The sequence below is a fragment of the Elephas maximus genome, chromosome 21 (genome assembly GCF_024166365.1).
Source record: "Elephas maximus indicus isolate mEleMax1 chromosome 21, mEleMax1 primary haplotype, whole genome shotgun sequence".
Lineage (NCBI taxonomy): Eukaryota > Metazoa > Chordata > Mammalia > Proboscidea > Elephantidae > Elephas > Elephas maximus.
Window position 1 is genome coordinate 37,713,388 of NC_064839.1, and position 22,583 is coordinate 37,735,970.

Consider the following 22,583-nt stretch of genomic DNA (forward strand, 5'->3'; position numbering starts at 1 on the left):
TGTAAACGATTTTTTTTTTTTAATTAAGGAAACCATGTAGTGCCTACTGTGCTTCCTTTTAAAATGCAACTCTTTTGCCTCCAATGTAGAGGAAACTAAGAAAATAGAATGAAGCATCATGAATCAGGTCTGCCTCTCTTAGTATTTGTCTTTGTCATTTTTAGTGGCCAACCTATCACAGTTTAGGGGCAATAGTGGCTCTGGGCCCAGAAAACCTACTTTGAATTTTCTGTACTACATACTAAGGACATGCCAGCCCTTCCCATGTCTCATCAGTGTGTTAGGTAAGACAACCATAACAACTCACCTGTTGAACAAGTAGTTTTTCAGACCTTAAAAGTTTGTGTGGCAAGGAATTCCCAGCTCACATGCTATTAGATTTTGTGGTAGAGGTGCCACCCAGCATTTCCCATTGGCCTAGCTTTATATGGAGTATGTCATCTGTAGCATGTACACTCACATATAAACTTTTTCATGGACAGTTTAAATGCTAAACTGTTCATATCATTAAATGTAATGTAACTAAATGACAGACTTAGAAAATGGGAAAATGTCCATGAAGACATTACCTTAATACAACATTCATTTTCTTCTAGTCGTTTTTCTAATGCCTTTTTTTTTTACATGGTATAATGCAATTTTTACCATTTTTTTCCATTTAATGTTCCCAAACATTTTCCCATATTGCTTCATAGCTATCATTTTTAATGTCTTCTAATACTCAGTAGAATGGCTGTACCTTATCTGCTTAACCATGCCCTGTTATAAGACTTCTAGATTGTTTGCAATTCATTTTGTCTTTACTGTAAAAACCACTATAGGTAGTAACTCTTCAAGTTGTTTGGTTTTTTTGGTACCCGTATAAACCAAAGGTTCCAGGCGTTGATTGTTTAAACTCTGGCTTGTCTCTGAACCATATCTATTTCTTCCTCCTTGGAAATTGTATGGGGCAGCTCCACTCTGTTCTGCAGGGTTGCTATGAGTCGGAATGCTATGAGTCAACAGATTTGGTTGGTTTCATTTTTTAATGTGAAATCTTAGTGGGCTCAGAGTGACCAATAATCGATTTCTTTTTTTTAAAGTAGTAGTTTCAATATTGTGACATCTCTCCTAGAATTTAAGTTTAGGAAAGTCTTTGAAGCAAAAAACCACAGTACATTCTCTCTTGCTGTTTATACAGCCTCATTTACTTATGCCCACAGTGTATGCTAGTGATAGAACTGAAGTTGAAATTGATTTTGAGACTCTGGCCTTTTTTAAATTGTTCAGATACAGCAGTTTAAGAAAACCTGAAACTGTCTGTGGCTCTCATAAGCCTTTATCCAGCAGCTGATGGAGAACTTGCACAGTTGTTTGCATGTCTACAGAAACTGTAAAGATTTTGGTACTATGTTTTGATAAGGACTGATGTTTTAATGTCTGAGGTCAAGCTAGGGAGGGGGCTGTGTCAGCTGTAGTTAACCTAACTCTTAGAGGAGAAGTCCCCACATCACCCAGGGAAAACAGTGGATTGAAACTGGGTGTTTTCCTTATAAGGGAATCTATAATAATGAATGGCATGGCTGTATCTTCATAGAAGGAGGTAGTGAGCAGCAGGGGGCTCATGGCCAGTTCTAGATTAAAAAAAAAAAAAAAAAATTGATCAAATAAAAATGCTGGTTTTCCTGGATAGAAGGGAGTTGAACCCCAGAAGCCTTTTCACCAGTAGATACAGTATTTCATACGATAGAAGGGCTGTTGTGTTACTGAGAATGAGTGAGTGCCAATTTTATTTTTTAAAATGCTTTGCAGGGACTCTGTAGCTCAAGCTCACAAAGGAAGCTTTAGAATTCCAGAGCAGTTTGAGAGTTGGAACAAAAAAATCATAGAAGTTCCCCCCCTCCATGCAGGGGGAAAGAATAGTGGCTTCTCAACCCAGAATTCTCACCTCTGCAACCCTGTCACAATTCATTACGTGTTTGGTGTTGAGGGAAGAGGATGGGCTCATTGGTCCTACAACGAAGTGGGTGCTGTAGTGGGCTACTGTGTTTGCTTTTCACTGCTGAGTGAGTGAGATTAGTTGGGTGGTCTCTGCCTCAGTGCCCATTCACTCACACCACTGATCACCTGTACAATTGACAGTCATTCCAAAGACAGGGTGGCAGGCAGATTGATGGCTCTTTACAAGGTGGGGTCACAGTCCTGTAAAAGCAGGCAGTGTTTCAGGTCAAACTACCTAAGGAAGACAGGGACGGGTGTTCAGAATTGATTCTGTGTCTTGGTTTGCCTCTAGAGGAAGGAAGAGCAGATAGCAGCTCTTTCCTAACCGTAAGCCCTCAGCCTAAACAAACGCCCACTGGTTGGGATGGAAATAGGGAAGGCAAAGGATGCCTGTGACAAATAAGCATCTAAACTTCACCTGATCCTTCTCCTCCCTCCCCATCATTAGAATACATTTGAATAGCTAGTATATAGAAGATAGCCACTGAGCAAAAGTGAAAATGATGAACAGGGAACCTTCAGGGAGGGGCCAAGAATAACTGAAGCCCCTAAAATGTTAATTAAAGACTCCTGTTGTGGGAGCGTTCAGGCAAGGGCTCATGTCTAAAACCTGCCATGTGAGGTTCTGCAGGATCAGGTCTGCAGGGGGCCAGGAGATGGGAAGTGCACCATGGGGGAACTGGTCTGAAATGTTACAGCACCTAGTTAATCGGCAGCCAGTCTATCACATTAAATATCCAGCCATCATATATTACCTTTCAAGTGAAAATGAATAACTCCCATTAAGAGCAAAATGGGTTTGAAGTCGATTCGAGACAGATTAAAGTACTGTTATGAATGTGTGTGTTGGGAGGAGGAGGAGTCTGTGTGTAATATGCCTGTCCTTGTACTTTTTAAATAATAGATGTCTTACAAACTTACGAAGACCAGGTTACCAAGATACTGGGGTTAAAGGTCATGAGATACGCATTCTGGGAAGAGCATCAACTTCCTGGAATATTTCCTGCATTTAGCAATTTTTTTCAAAATTATTTTGTGGCTTTATGATTTTAATGAATAAAATTGATTTTCTAAAATTGTTTATTAAAGTACATACACATCTATAATGACAGCATCTTGGTGTCCACATCAGCACAAATTTCAAAGCTTAAGCAAGCATAAAGTAGAAATATACACTAGATAACTAGGCAAGGTGAGACAGAAAGCAGTTTTACAAAGGAGTAAAAATGAAGCTTTTTTGACGTAAATGCTGTGTCAGATTATTTTGTGGATATATATTTTCTTATTACCATTTTCAGGGGATTTTTTTTTCCTATTGCTTTTAGCAAAATTATGAAAAACAGAGCCCCACGTCAAAAACAAGTGAGAGAGCCAACCATCAGATACTCACCAGGTTTTGGAATGCCCAAATCCAACCATCCTGGAATTTGCATTACACTGGAAGAGCCCTGCTTTCTCAGTTAAACCCTTTACACAGCCATTGCTCATCAAAATCCTCCAGATCCCTTTCTGTGCTTCACAGGACTACTCCCACTACCACTCCCATACCCACTGCTTGCTACTTAAGTCCCACGTGCCTGTCCTCATTAATTAGTATTTTGGTTTTGGGGTGGGGAAAGGGATGCGGAGGGCATGGTTTGGGCATGCAGTTAGGAAACTTTTCCTCTTACCACCCACTCTGAATAAACTCGTGTCTGTAGCATTGCCTACATTATAACTTGGACTAACACCCTGCCCAGTTCCACTTCTCAACTGCTTCTTCCCCAAAAGCAAATCGCGAAACCCAGATTTGACTTTTCCACATATTTGTATGCAGATATCCATGTAAACCTTTCTCAGATTACATTTATCATGCTATGATGTGTCATGTGTGATTCTGAGAACTAGGACAAAAAAGTTGTGTGAGCATGTAGTTTATAAAAGCAGAGGGTAAACAGAGGGTGTCTGGTATTTGGTTGACTAAGTGGTTGGCAAAGCAATTAGTGAGTTTCCCACCCACCCTCAGCCTACTGCCCCCCATAGCCAGCAGATTGTGTCTTCATTGGGGGACTTCAGAACAGACTGCATTTAGCTTAAAACTATTTAAATCCAACATGGAACCTCTTGCTCCATTTCTTTATCTTTTTTCTCTGGTGTTCAGATGTTAAAGTAATGGCTGGAATTCATGAGGGGAGGAAAAAGCATTTCTTTTCCAGCATGCTTGATAAGCCAGTCTGGATGCTCATCCTTCTTGGATATTGGTGTTTCCAGAAAATCCTGCGAATGTTGATTTTCACCTAACAAAAACCCTCTGGGAGCTGGCCTGGTCTGGCTGCTGTGTTGCATCTTCCATGATCTCTTCCAGCCACATCCAGCCAAGGAGAGAAGGAGCTGACAGATTCTCCTGCAACCTCCAAACGGATCTCCTTCCCAGGTAGCTCAGAGTCTCCCCTCTCTTCGAAGCGACCAAAAACATCCGAGGAGACTAAACCAGAGCAGGTGAGCCTGGTGTGGGCTCTGCTGATGTAAGGCTGGGGTTGGTGTTGGTCACTGGAGGGAAATGAACCCTTGGGTGGGTGGGCTTGGGGCAGACAAAAGTTGCTGGTGAGAAGTGAAGATTCAGCCAGAGGGGTGGGTATGTTCCCCACAGATGTACCAGTGTCCCTACTGCAAGTACAGCAACGCCGATGTCAACCGGCTCCGGGTGCATGCCATGACACAGCACTCGGTACAGCCCATGCTTCGCTGCCCCTTGTGCCAGGACATGCTCAACAACAAGATCCACCTCCAGCTGCACCTCACCCACCTCCACAGTGTGGCACCTGACTGCGTGGAGAAGCTCATTATGACGGTAAGGCACCAGGAGCACGACCCTGTGGCTTTTCTTTCCCCAGAGGTCAAAGCAATAGCGTGGAGAACATGCTGTGTTGCTGGAGGTGAAAGCCAGTGTAGAGTTGGAGATGTCAGAAAGTTGTCCTAGTCCTGTGACCTTTGTTCTCTCTACTCCACTGCCTTAGACCGGGCATGATCAGGCCCAAGGTGCTGAATATGTATGTGTTTCTCAACTTCCCATATCATCCTCTTTCCCCTCCAGACATGGAGGTATAGACCATTTATATGATGAAATTGTTATTTAGATTCTCCAACCCTTATGTAGCAGGGTCAAGTTCTGGGTTGATCTTAGTTTATTATGTCTCATTTCAATCTCACAACAGCCCTGTTTAGAAAACAAAAGAAAGTTTGACAAGCTCAGATTAACAGATGAGAAAACTAAGGCTTAGAGAAGTTAATTTACTAGATGCTGATTTTAAGTGGCAGAGCTGAGACTTGAACTCATGTTGTCCAACTCCAGGAATGTGGCCTTGTAACACTGGAGTTTCTCAAGTGGATACTTCTGTTTGAAAAGCAGGAAAATGGTCAATTGAATATAACGTGTTGATTCATGAATGTGGGTTTTGTGTTTTGAACATGGTGTTGCTACACCGGCAGGTTTTGAAAGCATGGCTCTAAACGACCACTGCAACATGGCCCACAAGGTTAGCATAAAGATTTAAATCTAATCTTAATGCGAAAACTCTTCTAAATACCACAGATGATACTAACATCTCACTTTTGATTTGTGCTGGGGCTGCTGTGAGAGTCCTCTCCTTTTTGTGAAAAGAAAAACCACCAAAGAGATGTATTCTTACCTCTAACTTAGCATTATTTCAAAAGTGAAGTAATAAGAAGTTAATTTGATTGCCTTTTCAGGCAAAGATTGCCAGAGAGGTAGTTTGTTCAGAATACTACATTGTAACTGCAGGTCACAGAAATATAACCTTTAGGTATATCCTATTCCATTTGGTTATGCAAAATTAATGAATATTGTTGTAAGTGATGTTTAGTCGTGAGTAGCATGTAATTGATGATGCATCAAGAGAACTCTAGCAGCCAGTGGGAAACTCAGAGGTGACCCAGCATGAGTTTCATTTCAGAGATCTTTCAGGCTATAAATTCACTTTCCATGGATATTTTCAAATAGACTGGTGAACAATGTTTAAAGATTCTGTAAGTGGACAGGTGGGTTTCTATAAATTTGGTTTCCTCAGCATTGTCACCAAGCTTGGAAATAACTCAACAAGGGGGATTTTCCCAGGCCTCGTCATACTTTCCATCACCTAGTCTGCTGGAACCGTGGTAGCCTGAAGTAGCAGAAAGAGGTGCGGGGAAGGAGACACTATCAATAATACCTAACTACATTTTTCTTTGGCTCAGGTGATTATTTTTTCTGTTTAATATAAATCTACTCTAGGAACTCTGGGCCAGTAGTAATTTGCATGACTGATTTGTAATAGACAGTACAACACTTCATTTCTTCATCCCTAGGGACTACAGCATAAATTATGTTTTAAATATCTGTTGTTTGTCATTTTTTTTTACAATAGCAGTAGTAAAGCACATGTAACGTAGTGAGTCTGGTGATCATTATGAATCTTCTTCATCTGCCAACAAAGTCTCCAGGGACAGAATGCTAATGGTGTAACTCCCAGAAATAATCTTAAGATACTTCTGGGAGTTAACCCACTAACTAGCATCTTCTCAAGTAAGTGATTCTCAACCTTTTGGATACTCTGATGAAAGCTGTGTAACAGCCATGCTAAGTTATTCTGTGCACGCTAAAGTTTGACAGCCACTCTTACAGACTTCCATCAAGTATTCTGCGTATACAAAAGTGTGCATTTAATGCCGGGGAGCATAAGGATACCCTGAAGTTAATCTATGGAACTTGGTTAAGAAATGTTGTTCTAGAAGAATCCCTGGCAGCATAATTATGTAGGAGAAACATTTTCCCTAAAGGTCCTATGTTTGGCATTTTGCATAGGAACCCCTGCCTGCCTCGTCTTTCCACAGCAGACAATGGAGATGCTTTCCAAATGTTTCTGTGAAGTGTGCAAATTGTGGGGAATGTGCTGGTTATAGGAAGTTGATCTGTTAGCAACAAGAGAATGTTAGTGGCTTCAGGAATAAGTTGAAAGTTGTAGGAAACATAAATTGTAATAAGGGTTTTTTATTCTTTGCATAAAAGTGCATGTTAGGGTGATTTTGTACTCTCTTATTTATTTATTTGCATAGGAAGATGGAGTCAGTGCTGGGCTGTTGGTATTGAGTTGGTTTTTCAAGTCGTGAGGATGGTTTGCATTGAGCCAAATAATGCATTTCCATGTAGACCCTTTAATTTAGCAGTAAAAGATGAGCATCCAGGGTTAGGGGGAAATTTGTAACCATATCACAGGGTGAGGCTGGAATTCTCTTGAGGACTGGAATCCTGATCCTGGTCTGTGCAGCTGACAAATCAAAACAGATGGTAGTATCTTTTCTCTGAGAAGTTTGGTATTAAAACAGAATTTGCAGCTATTTTACAACTAAGTGATTATAATGAACGGTGGTTAAAATCATGCACCTAGAGGGTGTTTTAGTGTAATTTTATTAGAAAATTGGCCATGGAAAAGTATTGGTTAGGCTTTCTGACTATATCTCTGTTTACTCCTGGCTAACTGGAGAGGGAGCTCTGCAAACGGGAGGATGAGAAATGCCCCTCAAATTGAACCTCCATTTTCTAAACAATATCATTAAGAAATAGCCAGTCCACAGTTATTCATCCTCCAAGAGGAGAAAGTTATGTCTGCTTTGTCCCTGAGTGGCTAAATGAATGGCAGTGAGCGGAGTGACAACTTCCTCATCAGAGGTAGTGTTTGGCTGCAGAATAGGAAAAGCTGGCAAAATCAACCAAAAAGAAAATTCCTGGCAGACCTGGGTGTGTCCAGAGTGTCTAAAGCTATAAATTCTGGTAAATATTATTTGCTGTCTGAGTCCAAGTTCTCAGGATCTAGCTTGAATTGGGTTTTGGTCCCTCTAAAAGTAAATTCCGCCCTGATGAACGGAAAGAGATTACTTTCTACACAATGTCTTTCCGTTCAGTTGTAAATGGAGAGTGTTTTGAGGAGGCTTCATTTAATAATACCTTATCAGACAGCTTTCAGGAACCTGCAGTGTCTAATATGTCTGTTACTATGGTGATGGCTGCTTGCTTATGCTCTGCATCTCATATCTGTGTCTTCCATGGGCCCCCTTCCTTTTACAGATGAGGGGGCTTAAAAAATATTCTCTACTGGGAGCAGTTGCAGCTCTGGCCCTCCACTGTGGAAACGGCACCCACGGCACTTCATTCTGTTTGACCTGTTGGAAACAGAGCTCCAAATGGTGTCTTTACACACGTCATATGAAAGAAATCTGTAAAGCTTAAAGAGAGATGAGACAAGTGCCCCTCCAGGCCTGGCTGGAAGCCCACCCCCAATGTCAAGTTTCATATAACTGAGTCTGGTCTATTTACACAGAAGCTGGAGATTTCAAATCAGTGGTGATGTAGAAACTGCTACTTTTTGGTCTTAACTTCCCAATCTTTTGGGGAGGGAGGGTACAGGGGTTGGGAACATGTTTGTGACCCCTAGGTAAAAATGGGGAAGTCCACCTACCATGACATCTCAATACTCTTAAATTGCTCTAATTGATCACTATCTTTTTAAGTGACGGGACATACTACTGGGATCCTAGAGCATTAATTTGGGGAAATAGTCTTTGTTCTTAGATTACTTAACAAAATATGGCCTCAAAATGAAGATGGGGATTGCTTCCTGAGCAGCCCTGGAACACCTTTTTCGCTAGCCCTTTGTCTTTTTCCTCTTGCTGGTTAATATTGTGTATGTGTGTGCACAGACTGCTCTTCCTGCTCCTGGCCCTCACTGCCTGCAGTTTCCTCTGTATCTCTCTTTAGGGAGCAATAGTTTGTCTTCTGTGATTTTTCAGTCATTTCTCTGCCTCTGTGCTACATGTGTGTCTGTGTGTCTCTGGGACAGGCTGGCTGTCTTGCTCTCACCCCTCCCCCCACTGGGGCTCTCTGGTGGCCACTGGCCCTCAGGCTGTTGCACCCGCCTGGTACCTGCTATCTCACTTTGTCTCCATCTCAGAGGAAGGTAATGAAAATAATCGGGCTTCATTAATCCAAGCCCTGTGAGATGATAGCCATTTGGAGCCCTGTTTGCCAATTAGATGGTCTAAATTAGATGTGACCTTGGTATACTGCCACTGCTTTCCTCTCTGAGTCTAATGAAGCTTTTCTCTCCAATTCATTCTCCTCCTCAGCTCTCTCTTCTGCGTGTGTGTGTGTATGTGTATGTGTGTGAGAGACTGCTCATGTGTTCCCTGTTCTCTCACCCATATTCTTTTTTGGTCTTCCTCACTCCCAGTTTTAAAAATTTGGTTTGGGGCTACATTTTTTTCTGGCCCAGATGAATGTTAACATGGCTCTGCAGTTTTTACTAGTGGGTTTTATGTTCAAAATATGAAACGAATGGATAGGCAACCTCGAGAAGACGTTTTAGAGACAACAGTAAGCCCTCAGACGCCACGAACCTGTGACCAGCCTAGCACATTTGCTGAAAGGGGGGGGGGGGGGAGGGAAACCTTGAAGCTCTTCTGCCAAGAGCTGCCCTGGTTAGTTAGCTGCAGAGGAGTAGAGGCCAGGGAGCAGCCCCAGTGAACGTCTAAGGACGAAGAGGAAGTGAGCAGGCAAACTCACTGGGCAGTCAGCTTTTGATACACTACTAGGTAGAATGCTCAGTCCTGGAAGCAGTTAGGTTTTAACTTCATGCCCACATTTTTGAGATAGCAACAGAACCTCATTCACAAAAATGTAGAGACTGGTAGGCCAAGTGTGTGCCAGGGGAGAATTCCTAAGGCCTCCCCTCTTCTTCACTGTCTGAGGTTCTTCTATTGATCTTCACTGAAAAATGAGGGATTTGAGGCTTCCTTCAGAGTCTTAAGTCTTGACAAGTCTAGTTTCACTTAGAATCATGAACGTTTCAAAAAGAAGCCCTACTTAGTTGAGCAGTGCCAAGGCTATAGGGATAAGGGTCTCAGAGAAGCCAGATCCACACTTTTCCTAAGAAAAGACCTTTCCTTTCACCACATAGAACATGTTGGTTGCATTGATATAACCTAGGTAGGCCAGCCTGTCTGAGAGTGGTCTTGAGAGGTGAATTTGCACAAATAGTCCCATAATGTCTTTAATTAGCAAAGTGTGCCTCTTGGCTGTATAGGATGTTCTGTTTGGCCATTTCACACCCAGCCCCAGAAGAGAGGTCAGTGGGGAGGGCTTCTAAGTCCTTCTACTGAGAAAGAATATACATCTGAGGCCCCTCCCAAGTATCATAGTGGGGATCAGGCCCACATTTAGGACTCTGGGTTCTATAAGGTATGTCCTTGGGGCTCTAGGGTACACTCACTGAATAAGAATCTTGAAAGACATTAACTTGAATCATAATCCAAAATAATGAACCAAGCTAGGAGAAGGCAGGAGCTAGATACTTAAAATAGCCTATGTCACCTCTCTTAGTAGGACAAAGGCTATTAACTTGAGTCCCTGGATTTCTCTCTAGGGAGCCTGTGAATTCCCTGAGGTTATCTGCAGTACTCTATGTGTGAAAGTATTTTTCTGGGGGAATGCAACTTTCATCAAATTTTCTACGGAGTTCACAAGCTCTAAAAGATTGATTATTCTGAATTGTAAGCTTCTTGGGGACAGGGATCGTGTGCTCTCTGTATCTCACAAGCATGCAGCACAGGAGTTCAGTGTTCAGCGAATGGTGATCAGATGAATGCATGAGCAGAGTCACTCCAGGCTCTTCCTTCTCAACAGCTAAGTTGTTTGGGAATTAAGTTTGAAGAGTTTCAGCATCAGTGGGGAGCTCCTCTATTTCTATTGTTATTTATGAGAATTGTTTAAACTAAAGGATTTTCTGCATTGGAGCAGAACTCCATCATTTCTGTTGTTAATACATGAGACGTGTTTACTCATTAAGACAATGTTAGAGCCATTGTTTCTAGACTTTCAGCATCCCAACTCAGCTGATGGTTTTCTTGCTAGATTTCGATCAGCTCTGCATACACTGGAGAGGGATGCAGTTGACCTGGCTCAGAAGGAATGGGAGGGGCACACGAAGTGTCCTAGAAGATTGCCATGGAACTGCTCTTTGCATAGCTGAGACCGATCTTCATAGATGCAAAATGCTGAGGAAACAGTGGCTCTAAGAGATGAATGTTCTTAACCAGAAAATTCTTTGTTTTACTTTTTATTAAAAGTCTGTTTTAATATTCTTAGGTCCCCTCAATACAAGAGCAAGTAGAGTGTGGGGGACACAATGTGTTCAGTGTTTACAGGTGTACAGATTATTAGAAGAATCAACCTAATGGATTCTAGTGGATAGAATAGTCAATGTAGTAAGTGTAGGTGTTTAGGCCAGCTGTGTACTGTCATCTGGCCAAACCTCAAAACTTTTGGCTTTGATTTTTTTGATGGAGGTAGGGGGTAGACAGAGAATATGCGTGTGTGCATCTTTGTGCACGGGAGCTGGTGATGGGATCCAGTTATTTGAGGGTCTGAGGTTTGGGCACACTTGTGATGGTTCTGGTTATGATGTAGCCCTGTTTTAGTCTCTCACGCACATATGTACTCCAGTGCTTCTAGTGAAAGAGAAGGCCTTTGAAGAACTGGGCCGAGCACAGTTGAGTGATTTTCTTTCCCTGCGTTTCAGCTGTTCATCAGAGACTGTGGATGGCACACTCTGAACCTTCCGTGCAGTTTGGTGGAAAGATATAATTGGGAAATAATGGGGATGCCAAGGCAACTGTTGAAGGATCTCCTTCACCTTTGGCCACCTATCCTTTTCTTCATTGAGCTCTCTTGGCTGGATTATATTTATGGCACTTTAGGAAAATTCATGCAAGATTTGTGTGAAAAGCTTTGAAAACTGGTGGAAGAAGGAGGAATGAAAACAGGCATTAGTGTCTGAGAACTGACATGGGGTCCTCGAGTAGTCCATGCCACAAGCCAGCTTCCATTGTTAACCTGTTTAGACACATGCGCAGATATACCCCACCAGAATTTCTGGATTCTTAGGCTTCCCTTTAAGGGAGTCTCTTCACCTCCTGGGAATTTCTTGCCCGTTAAATTTCATATACCAAATCATTTTTTCCCACTCAGGGAGAGATGGTGTAAACTATACCTAAGAAGATGCAGGTAGATAAAAAGTAATTACTTAAACACATACAGGGCAAGACTTACAGGTTTGGAGGCCCAGATTAAGATGCAGAGGAGCATGTGAGGTTGATGATTATATTTCGGAGAGAGTTAATTGATGGAAGGTGAAGGCAGACAAAGAACCGCTGCTTACTGCCTTCTTGAATCCCAATCAGGAATTATGATTAAAGTCGCAGCGAGACAACAGAGGGCTGATGAATTGGTGTCTTTTTTTTTTTTTTTTCTTTTTTGCCGTCATTCACACTTGATTGACTTCAACCTTTCAAGTGCAAAAGTCTCTCTTTTCCATTATTATTCATAGCCATCTGAGTTTTTCTAATTAAACTGTATGAAAACAATTACTGATCCGTCTTACTGAGTCGGTTAGAGGGAATGTCTACCTTACTGTAATGCGTATAAAAAGCCCACAGTTTTCTATAATGATGTGCAGCTGAGGTGTTAGATAATTTTATTCTTTTTTACTCTGTAGGGCTTTTTTTTTTTCCATATCTCCTGATTCATTTTTCATAATTCCTAAAGATCCCACAAAAGGACTGATCCTGCAGCTACAACTGAGAAGGAGGTGGGGGGGATCTTTTTTTCCTCTCCAGTTTTCCCCTTCTTGCCCCCAACCATTTGTGCTCCCCCTCGGCTGAGGACTATAAATTAATCGTTGACCTTTCACTTCTTGGATTCCCACTGGACTCCCCAACCACACTGGTCAGAAATGCTTTCTATTAAAAAGAAAATAGATGGAATGAGTTTGGCAATCTCTGCTCCATTCCTAACGATTCATCAACAGCTAGCCTTAACCAGCTGCCACCAAGCTTTGTGTGAGGGTGCAGATGTCAGGAAGAGCAGGGATGCTATGTCACACACATTCACCTGTCACACACCTGCTCTGTGGAAACCCAGCATTTGTCAGAAGCTTGTTGCTTCATTTTTGCAACTATAGGCATCTGGGTTGCTGAAATTATTTGAACACGTCTATACAAGGCGGGGAGTTACCTTTTTGGTGTCGATGGAGGCAGTTGTCCAGGTTTCTTCCAGGAAATTGAACCTATCGGTGAGAAGTCTAGTGAACATGTCAGCAGCTCCTCTAAGCAAGGCCAGGATCTCCAAACCATTAAAAATTAATAGTAATTTAAGATAGGATCTAATTTTGAACAGAAATCTAGTTGTTCCAATCCTTAGAATAGCGAGTAAAGATGTTATTGCAGTAAAATTGTGTTTGATGGGAAAATAATGTCTCCAAGTGGGGCTGGGCACCAAGTAGAAAAGTTAGTGGTGGCTGTAGTTTCTGTCCCTGCAACCTATAAGTCAGTCCATTTCAGGCTGTCATCAAATGATGATTTCTAATTTACTTGAGAATATCACCCCCACCTACCTTCTTACCCCATAGTAGGCAAAGGGATATTGCTTCTTCTTAAACTACGAACTTTTTATCCTTGCATTGAGGGATACTTATCACATTAACCTAGAGCAAACAGTAACTTGTTTGGACAAGTTTCTGGCCAGATGGCAAGGAGGACTGGAGAAATGACTGAGGATTTGACCTAAAACTGTACTTCTTTTGATCCAGGCTAATCCTGGAATTGCTGTATTAGGGAACAATGGATATGGTCAAGATGGGGCTCTCCTCTTGTAGGCTGCTATGTGGCTGCTATGTGGAGTGCCCACTCTGGCCAGGACACTGGCCAGAGGTGCCCTCTGATGTTGTATACCTCAGGCAAGGACTCCAGGAGAAATCCTGGCTTACGTGAGTTACAGGGAATGCTTGTTTGCTCTTGATGTCAGCTTGTAAAGGGTTACATACAAAACGTTGTTTCCTAGAAAATCTGCCAGTGTGTCTGCATGTCCTTAGCCTTTCCTTTGTTCTCTTCTTATTCTTACCCTTTCCTTCATGCTTATCCCCCTCCTCTTCCTGCCTGAATACATTTTAAAAACAGTACTACAATGCTCCCTGCTTCAAGATTACAGTGTACTTTACTAGGTATGATTTAATTAGGGCCCTTATTATGTTTTCAGCAGCTTAAGGTGGGCCTTTCAACTTATCTACCTAATTGGTTGCACAAGAAGTTTCACAGCCCATGACAAAACATTGTCAGTGATCAAAGTCAAAATTCTGCATAAAGGAAAAATATTAATAATAAGATTATCTTCAAGTGTGCACTGCTAATTATGTCCAGAATGTAACCGTAGAAACACTTTTGACTGATGTGAGCTTTGTCTAATAAACATGAATCTTCAGCAAGCTATGAAAAGTGACACCTCTGGCTTTACACTGGTGAAGGCTAATTTTGCTTATTAAATAATTTTTAAACATTTCCCTACTTTGTCTCTCTTTCTTCTCCATTGGACTCTCCTTGTTTCTCTGCCTCTCACTCCTTAGGTGACCACTCCTGAGATGGTGATGCCCAGCAGCATGTTCCTCCCAGCAGCCGTTCCAGATCGAGATGGGAATTCCAATTTGGAAGAGGCAGGAAAGCAGCCTGGTTAGTATGGCTATTCTTGATCCCTGGGAATAGAAATCAAATTGAAACCTTGAGCCAAAATTTTCCCAGAGAAAAGGTGCCAAGAATTCTTTTACAGTACTCCCAAGCTGAATGTAGCTGATCAGGAGATGAGGGGCACTATTATCAGCTACTTTACACTCCAGCTCTTGGTTTGTATTTGTATATTATTCATATGGTTTCAAAATGAGAGAAAATCAGTGTGAGAACCAGCAGCATTTTGGTATGGACCACATGTCCCTGTGGACTATAGAGTGAGGGAGTAAATAAAAAGAGACTCAAGTCAGGCCCACAGCACCACCACCCTAAGCTGTTGAACACTCCATCTCTAAGGATGTAATTAACGGGGTCTTGTGAAACATGTGGGGGTCACAGGATTAGTTGTCTTCTAGGAGCTACCTCTACACAGAGTTCTTCTCTAAGTCTTCTGGAATTGTCTTAGGTGCAACATTTGGAAAGAACCCTGTTGTCAACATGCATTCTGCTATTGTTGGTGCCCACACAGTGGTACCTACTTAGATGGATCAGTAGGCCTCCATTATGAGGCACAGAGGCTCTCTTGCCCCTTTCACCTCTTGTAATCACCTGAGATTTAAGTTGGGAAGCATTAAGCCGAATGACTGCCCCACCTCCTCCCTTGTTAATTGTCGGGTATTTACAGGTGTGATGATCTCAATGTAGAAAAAATATTTTAATGTACTTTAATAATTGGCCACTTGCATGTTGTTTAGAGATGACAGCCACATTATTAAATGCCTAAAAATATGTATATTTCGTATAGCACAGTGGACAGCAGTTCTTATAAATTCCCCACTAGTTAGGACAGCAGTAATTCACATATTCTACAGTTCAGATCCACTGTGCTAAATCCTTAACACATAAAAGACATAAAAGTAAGAGGGGAATCCAGTCTAAGATCAGGCACCTTTCGAGCCAGCTCTTGAGAAATTGAGGATTCTGAGTCAAGCAACTAAATATTGTTAAGACTTTCAGATCTGTGATATAGACCTATTAAGAGTTGAAACTTTCTGTATTTTTATTCATCTCTGTTCCTGTGCTCCCTATTTATAATATATAATACTGGGGGATCTGTGGAGAGATTCTGTCCTTCAGGTTGGGTATTTCCCTCATCATCAGATTCTGTTAGTGAGTCCTCACCAGGTAGACAGCTCACTCTGGGTGCTGTCCTTGAAACAAAGCCTTCTTTATCTTTGGGCTTGATGTTTTTTTACAGAAACCTCAGAGGATCTGGGAAAGAACATCTTGCCTTCAGTGAGTACAGAGCACAGTGGAGATTTGAAACCATCTCCTGCTGACCCAGGCTCTGTGAGGGAAGACTCAGGCTTCCTCTGCTGGAAGAAGGGGTGCAACCAGGTTTTCAAAACTTCTGCTGCCCTTCAGACACACTTCAGTGAAGTTCACACCAAGAGACCTCAGCTGCCCGTGTCAGATCGCCACGTGTACAAGTACCGCTGTAATCAGTGCAGCCTGGCATTTAAGACCATTGAAAAGTTGCAGCTCCATTCTCAGTACCATGTGATCAGAGCTGCCACCATGTGCTGTCTTTGCCAGCGCAGTTTCCGAACTTTCCAGGCTCTGAAGAAACACCTCGAGACGAGCCACCTGGAGTTGAGTGAGGCTGACATCCAGCAGCTTTATGGTGGCCTTCTGGTCAACGGGGACCTCCTGGCAATGGGAGACCCCACCCTGGCTGAGGACCACACCATAATAGTTGAGGAAGACAAGGAAGAAGAGAGTGACTTGGAAGATAAACAGAGCCCCACTGGCAGTGACTCTGGGTCAGTACAAGAAGACTCAGGCTCAGAGCCAAAGAGAGCTCTACCTTTCAGAAAAGGCCCCAACTTTACCATGGAAAAATTTCTAGACCCTTCTCGCCCTTACAAATGTACCGTCTGCAAGGAATCTTTCACTCAAAAGAACATCCTGTTAGTGCACTACAATTCTGTTTCCCACTTGCATAAATTAAAGAGAGCCCTTCAAGAATCGGCAACTGGTCAGCCAGAACCCACCAGCAGCCCAGACAACAAACCTTTTAAGTGCAACACCTGTAATGTGGCCTATAGCCAGAGTTCCACTTTGGAGATCCATATGAGGTCTGTTTTGCATCAAACCAAGGCCCGGGCAGCCAAGCTGGAGGCTGCAAGTGGCAGTAGCAGCGGGACTGGGAACACCACCAGTGTCTCTCTGAGTTCTTCCACCCCAAGTCCTGTGAGTACCAGCAGCAGTAACACCTTTACCACCACCAATCCAAGCGGTGCTGGCATTGCTCCAAGTTCCAACTTACTGAGCCAAGTCCCCACTGAAAGTGTAGGTATGCCGCCCCTTGGGAATCCCATCGGTGCAAATATTACTTCCCCTTCAGAGCCCAAGGAGGCCAATCGGAAGAAGCTGGCAGATATGATTGCCTCCAGGCAGCAGCAACAACAACAGCAACAGCAGCAGCAACAAGCACAGACACTGGCCCAGGCCCAGGCCCAAGTTCAAGCTCACTTGCAGCAAGAGCTGCAGCAGCAGGCAGCCCTGATCCAGTCTCAGCTGTTCAACCCCACCCTCCTTCCTCACTTCCCCATGACCACTGAGACCTTGCTGCAGCTGCAGCAGCAACAGCATCTCCTCTTCCCCTTCTACATCCCCAGTGCTGAGTTCCAGCTCAACCCCGAGGTAAGCTTGCCCGTGACCAGCGGGGCGTTGACACTGACTGGGACAGGCCCAGGCCTACTGGAAGATTTAAAGGCTCAGGTTCAGATCCCACAGCAAAGCCACCAGCAAATCCTGCAGCAACAGCAGAGCCAGCTCTCTCTGTCCCAGAGTCACTCTGCCCTTCTTCAGCCAAGTCAACAACACCCCGAGAAGAAAAACAAATCAGTCATCAAAGAAAAGGAGAAAGAAAGCCAGAGAGAGAGGGACGGTGCCGAGGGGGGAGAAGGCAACCCAGGACCAAAGGAATCACTGCCAGATGCCGTGAAGGCCAAAGAGAAGAAGGAGTTGGCACTAGGGAGTAGTTCTGAGCCTTCCATGCTCCCTCCGCGCATTGCCTCAGATGCCAGAGGGAATGCCACCAAGGCATTGCTGGAGAACTTTGGCTTTGAGCTGGTCATTCAGTACAATGAGAACAAACAGAAGGTACAGAAGAAGAATGGGAAGACGGAGCCAGGAGAGAATTTGGAAAAGCTTGAGTGTGATTCCTGTGGCAAGTTGTTTTCTAACATCTTGATTTTAAAGAGTCATCAAGAGCATGTTCACCAAAATTACTTTCCCTTTAAACAGCTGGAGAGGTTTGCCAAACAGTACAGAGAGCACTATGATAAACTCTACCCCCTGAGGCCCCAGACCCCAGAGCCACCACCCCCTCCACCTCCACCCCCTCCTCCTCCTCCTCCTCTTCCTGCAGCACCACCTCAGCCAGCTTCCACGCCAGCCATTCCTGCTTCAGCCCCACCCATCACGTCTCCTACGATTGCACCAGCCCAGCCATCTGTTCCACTCACCCAGCTCTCCATGCCAATGGAGCTGCCCATCTTCTCACCACTGATGATGCAGACGATGCCACTACAGACCTTACCGGCTCAGCTGCCACCTCAACTTGGACCTGTGGAACCTCTGCCTGCAGACCTGGCCCAGCTGTACCAGCATCAGCTCAATCCAAGCCTGCTCCAACAGCAGAATAAGAGGCCTCGAACCAGGATCACGGATGACCAGCTCCGAGTCCTGCGCCAATATTTTGATATTAACAACTCCCCCAGTGAAGAACAGATCAAAGAGATGGCAGACAAGTCTGGGTTGCCCCAGAAAGTGATCAAGCACTGGTTCAGAAATACTCTCTTCAAAGAGCGGCAGCGTAACAAGGACTCCCCTTACAACTTCAGCAATCCTCCCATCACCAGTCTGGAGGAGCTGAAGATTGACTCCCGGCCCCCGTCACCAGAACCTCAGAAGCAGGAGTACTGGGGAAGCAAGAGGTCTTCAAGAACAAGGTTTACTGACTACCAGCTGAGGGTCCTGCAGGACTTTTTTGATGCCAATGCTTACCCAAAGGATGATGAATTTGAGCAACTCTCTAATTTACTGAACCTTCCAACCCGAGTCATAGTGGTGTGGTTTCAAAATGCCCGACAGAAGGCCAGGAAAAATTATGAGAATCAGGGAGAGGGCAAAGATGGAGAGCGGCGTGAGCTTACTAATGATAGATATATTCGAACCAGCAACTTAAACTACCAGTGCAAAAAATGTAGCCTGGTGTTTCAGCGCATCTTTGATCTCATCAAGCACCAGAAGAAGCTGTGTTACAAGGATGAAGATGACGAGGGGCAGGATGACAGCCAAAATGAGGATTCCATGGATGCCATGGAAATCCTGACTCCCACCAGCTCTTCCTGCAGCACCCCAATGCCCTCACAGGCTTACAGTGCCCCAGCTCCATCAGCCAATACAGCTTCCTCTGCCTTCTTGCAGCTTACAGCAGAGGCTGACGAATTGTCCACTTTCAGTTCAAAAACAGAAGCAACTGATGAGAAACCAAAGCAGGCTGAACCTCCCAGTGCACAGCCAAACCAAACCCAAGAGAAGCAAGGGCAACCAAAGCAAGAGCTACAGCAGCAAGACCAGCCTGAGCAGAAGACAAACGCATCCCAACAAAAGCTCCCACAGCTGGCTTCTCCCCCTTCATTACCACAGCCACCTCCACAAGCGCCCCCTCCTCAGTGCCCCTTACCACAGTCGAGTCCTAGTCCTTCCCAGCTCTCCCACCTTCCCCTCAAGCCCCTCCACACGTCAACTCCTCAACAGTTGGCAAACCTACCTCCTCAGCTAATCCCCTACCAGTGTGACCAGTGTAAATTGGCATTTCCATCATTTGAGCACTGGCAAGAACATCAGCAACTTCACTTTCTGAGTGCACAGAACCAGTTCATCCACCCCCAGTTTTTGGACAGGTCACTGGATATGCCTTTCATGCTCTTTGACCCTAGTAACCCACTCCTGGCCAGCCAGCTGCTCTCGGGGGCCATACCTCAGATTCCAGCAAGCTCAGCCACTTCTCCTTCAACTCCAACCTCCACAATGAACACTCTGAAGAGGAAGCTGGAAGAAAAGGCCAGTGCAAGCCCTGGTGAAAATGACAGTGGGACAGGAGGAGAAGAACCTCAGAGAGACAAGCGTTTGAGAACAACCATTACACCAGAGCAGCTAGAAATTCTCTACCAAAAATATCTACTGGACTCCAATCCAACTCGAAAGATGTTGGATCACATTGCTCATGAGGTGGGCCTGAAGAAACGTGTGGTCCAAGTTTGGTTTCAGAATACCCGAGCTCGAGAAAGGAAAGGACAGTTTCGGGCTGTAGGTCCAGCCCAGGCCCACAGGAGATGCCCTTTTTGCAGAGCGCTTTTCAAAGCCAAGACTGCCCTGGAGGCTCACATACGGTCTCGTCACTGGCATGAAGCCAAGAGAGCTGGCTACAACCTAACTCTGTCTGCAATGCTGTTAGACTGTGATGGGGGACTCCAGATGAAAGGAGATATTTTTGATGGAACTAACTTTTCCCACCTACCCCCAAGCAGTAGTGATGGTCAGGGTGTTCCCCTCTCGCCTGTGAGTAAAACCATGGAGTTATCTCCCAGAACTCTTCTTAGCCCTTCCTCCATCAAAGTGGAAGGGATTGAAGACTTTGAAAGCCCCTCCATGTCCTCCGTTAATCTAAACTTTGACCAAACTAAGCTGGACAATGACGACTGTTCCTCTGTCAACACGGCAATCACAGATACCACCACTGGAGATGAGGGCAATGCAGATAACGACAGTGCGACAGGAATAGCAACTGAAACCAAATCTTCTTCAGCACCCAATGAAGGGTTGACCAAAGTGGCCATGATGGCAATGTCTGAGTATGAAGATCGGTTGTCATCGGGTCTGGTCAGCCCAGCCCCGAGCTTCTACAGCAAGGAATATGACAACGAAGGCACAGTGGACTACAGTGAAACCTCAAGCCTTGCAGATCCCTGCTCCCCGAGTCCTGGTGCAAGCGGGTCAACAGGCAAATCTGGAGATAGCGGGGATAGGCCTGGGCAGAAACGTTTTCGCACTCAAATGACCAATCTGCAGCTAAAGGTCCTCAAGTCATGCTTTAATGACTACAGGACGCCCACCATGCTAGAGTGTGAGGTCCTGGGCAATGACATTGGACTGCCAAAGAGAGTCGTTCAGGTCTGGTTCCAGAATGCCCGGGCAAAGGAAAAGAAGTCTAAGTTAAGCATGGCCAAGCATTTTGGTATAAACCAAACAAGTTATGAGGGACCCAAAACAGAGTGCACTTTGTGTGGCATCAAGTACAGCGCTCGGCTGTCTGTACGTGACCATATCTTTTCCCAACAGCATATCTCCAAAGTTAAAGACACTATTGGAAGCCAGTTGGACAAGGAGAAAGAATACTTTGACCCAGCCACTGTACGTCAGTTGATGGCTCAACAAGAGTTGGACCGGATAAAAAAGGCCAATGAGGTCCTCGGACTGGCAGCTCAGCAGCAAGGGATGTTTGACAATGCCCCTCTTCAGGCTCTTAACCTTCCTACAGCGTATCCAGCGCTCCAGGGCATTCCTCCTGTGTTGCTCCCCGGCCTCAACAGCCCCTCCTTGCCAGGCTTTACTCCATCCAACACAGGTGGGTTCTGCTCTAGGTGATTCTTTCTTCTTTAAGGAGCTGCCCAATTATGAGTTTTGTCATGTGGCCACAACCCAAACCCAGTACTGGTAGGAAGCTTCCTCTTTCTAGTTCTCTAACAGCAACATAACTTCAGTTCCTTTCTATTTAGTCTCCCTACTGCTGGTGTGCAACTGATTCTTTGCCTTCGTAGGTCAGGGATAGAACCTGCTAATTGAAACGATCTCTTCTGAAACCACTCTTTTGCCCTGTGTTCAGTAGCACAACCAGGGTGTGTGCTACAGGGGAAAGCTTGAGGGTCCTGGCATACTAACTCCTGAGGTATTTTCAAGAAAGACATTTCTCTCATAGACTGATTCAGTCCTTGTGGAAATGTTGATCCTATCTAGAGATTTGTTACAAATATAAGATACCTGAAACCTTTTTTTTTTTTTGAAACCTAGTTAATTCTGGGTCATCCCCTCTGGGGAACTGGTTTGAGATGATTTAAATCAGCTCTTTGCCCTTGCCTGCAGTACCAGCTCTCTTTTTTAGAGAGTTACGTGCTCTAGCAGGAGAACTGGTATCAGGAAGCACCTTTTATGATGGGTCCTTACTCCTGGAGTTCTCTCTTAGCTTGTAATGCAATTGCCTTTCTACTGGAATACACTGACCAGGAATCTTGTATTGGGCAATGTAGTTCTGAATTTTGACATATTTATCCTTCAGACTGACTAGCGCACATTTTGAGGGGTTCTCAGTCACCCCTTCATTTCTTTTTGCCCATTGCTTCCTCCTTTATTCAGAGACATAAATATTTAGCACTCTTGTATTTCCACTTAATAGAGAGTTTAATAGTTCCTCTTGTCTACCTCTTTTGTTTCTCCATCTGTCCTCATCCATCTTCTCTGGATCCATCTATCTTTTGTAAATTGGACCTTCACCTCCAATATCCTGTGAGGCTTAGGCACAAGTCAGCAACTTCACCCAATGGCCTGCAGTGGCCAGTGCACATTCACCAAAGGAGAGCCCCTCATAGTGCCTCCCTACCTTCAAAACGTGTCCTTGTTCCCAGTGCTTGAAGGTGGCTTTGCTGTTTCCTACAGCAGTCCCAGTTGCTGGTTGAATTAATTCCCAGTTTTACAATTTTGGCTGTTTTACAGAACATGAAGCTACATTATTCCTGGTCCAGTTTCTTATCCAAAGAGAAGGACAAGAAAAGAAGGCATTAAGACATAGAAGTAGTTGCTTATATGTGTAGGCAAGTAATGTTGCAGAATGATTCTAAAGCCAGCTAGACATAAGCTAGGAAATCAGCTGCGGAAAGTGTCTAGGCACTAAA

At 44.2% G+C, this 22,583-nt stretch overlaps 1 protein-coding gene across 9 annotated transcripts in view; it reads left to right on the top strand.

The window, feature by feature from the left end:
* The window catches only part of ZFHX3 (zinc finger homeobox 3), a 701,029-nt gene that overhangs the window by 671,356 nt on the left and 7,090 nt on the right, over positions 1 to 22,583 (top strand). For all 9 annotated transcript variants that reach the window (XM_049864644.1, XM_049864650.1, XM_049864646.1 and 6 more), the window contains 4 exons: positions 4,325 to 4,458; positions 4,610 to 4,810; positions 14,466 to 14,568; positions 15,821 to 21,262. In XM_049864644.1, coding sequence (XP_049720601.1) covers positions 4,325 to 4,458; positions 4,610 to 4,810; positions 14,466 to 14,568; positions 15,821 to 21,262 — 5,880 coding nt within the window. The remainder of the gene's footprint in view (positions 1 to 4,324; positions 4,459 to 4,609; positions 4,811 to 14,465; positions 14,569 to 15,820; positions 21,263 to 22,583) is intronic.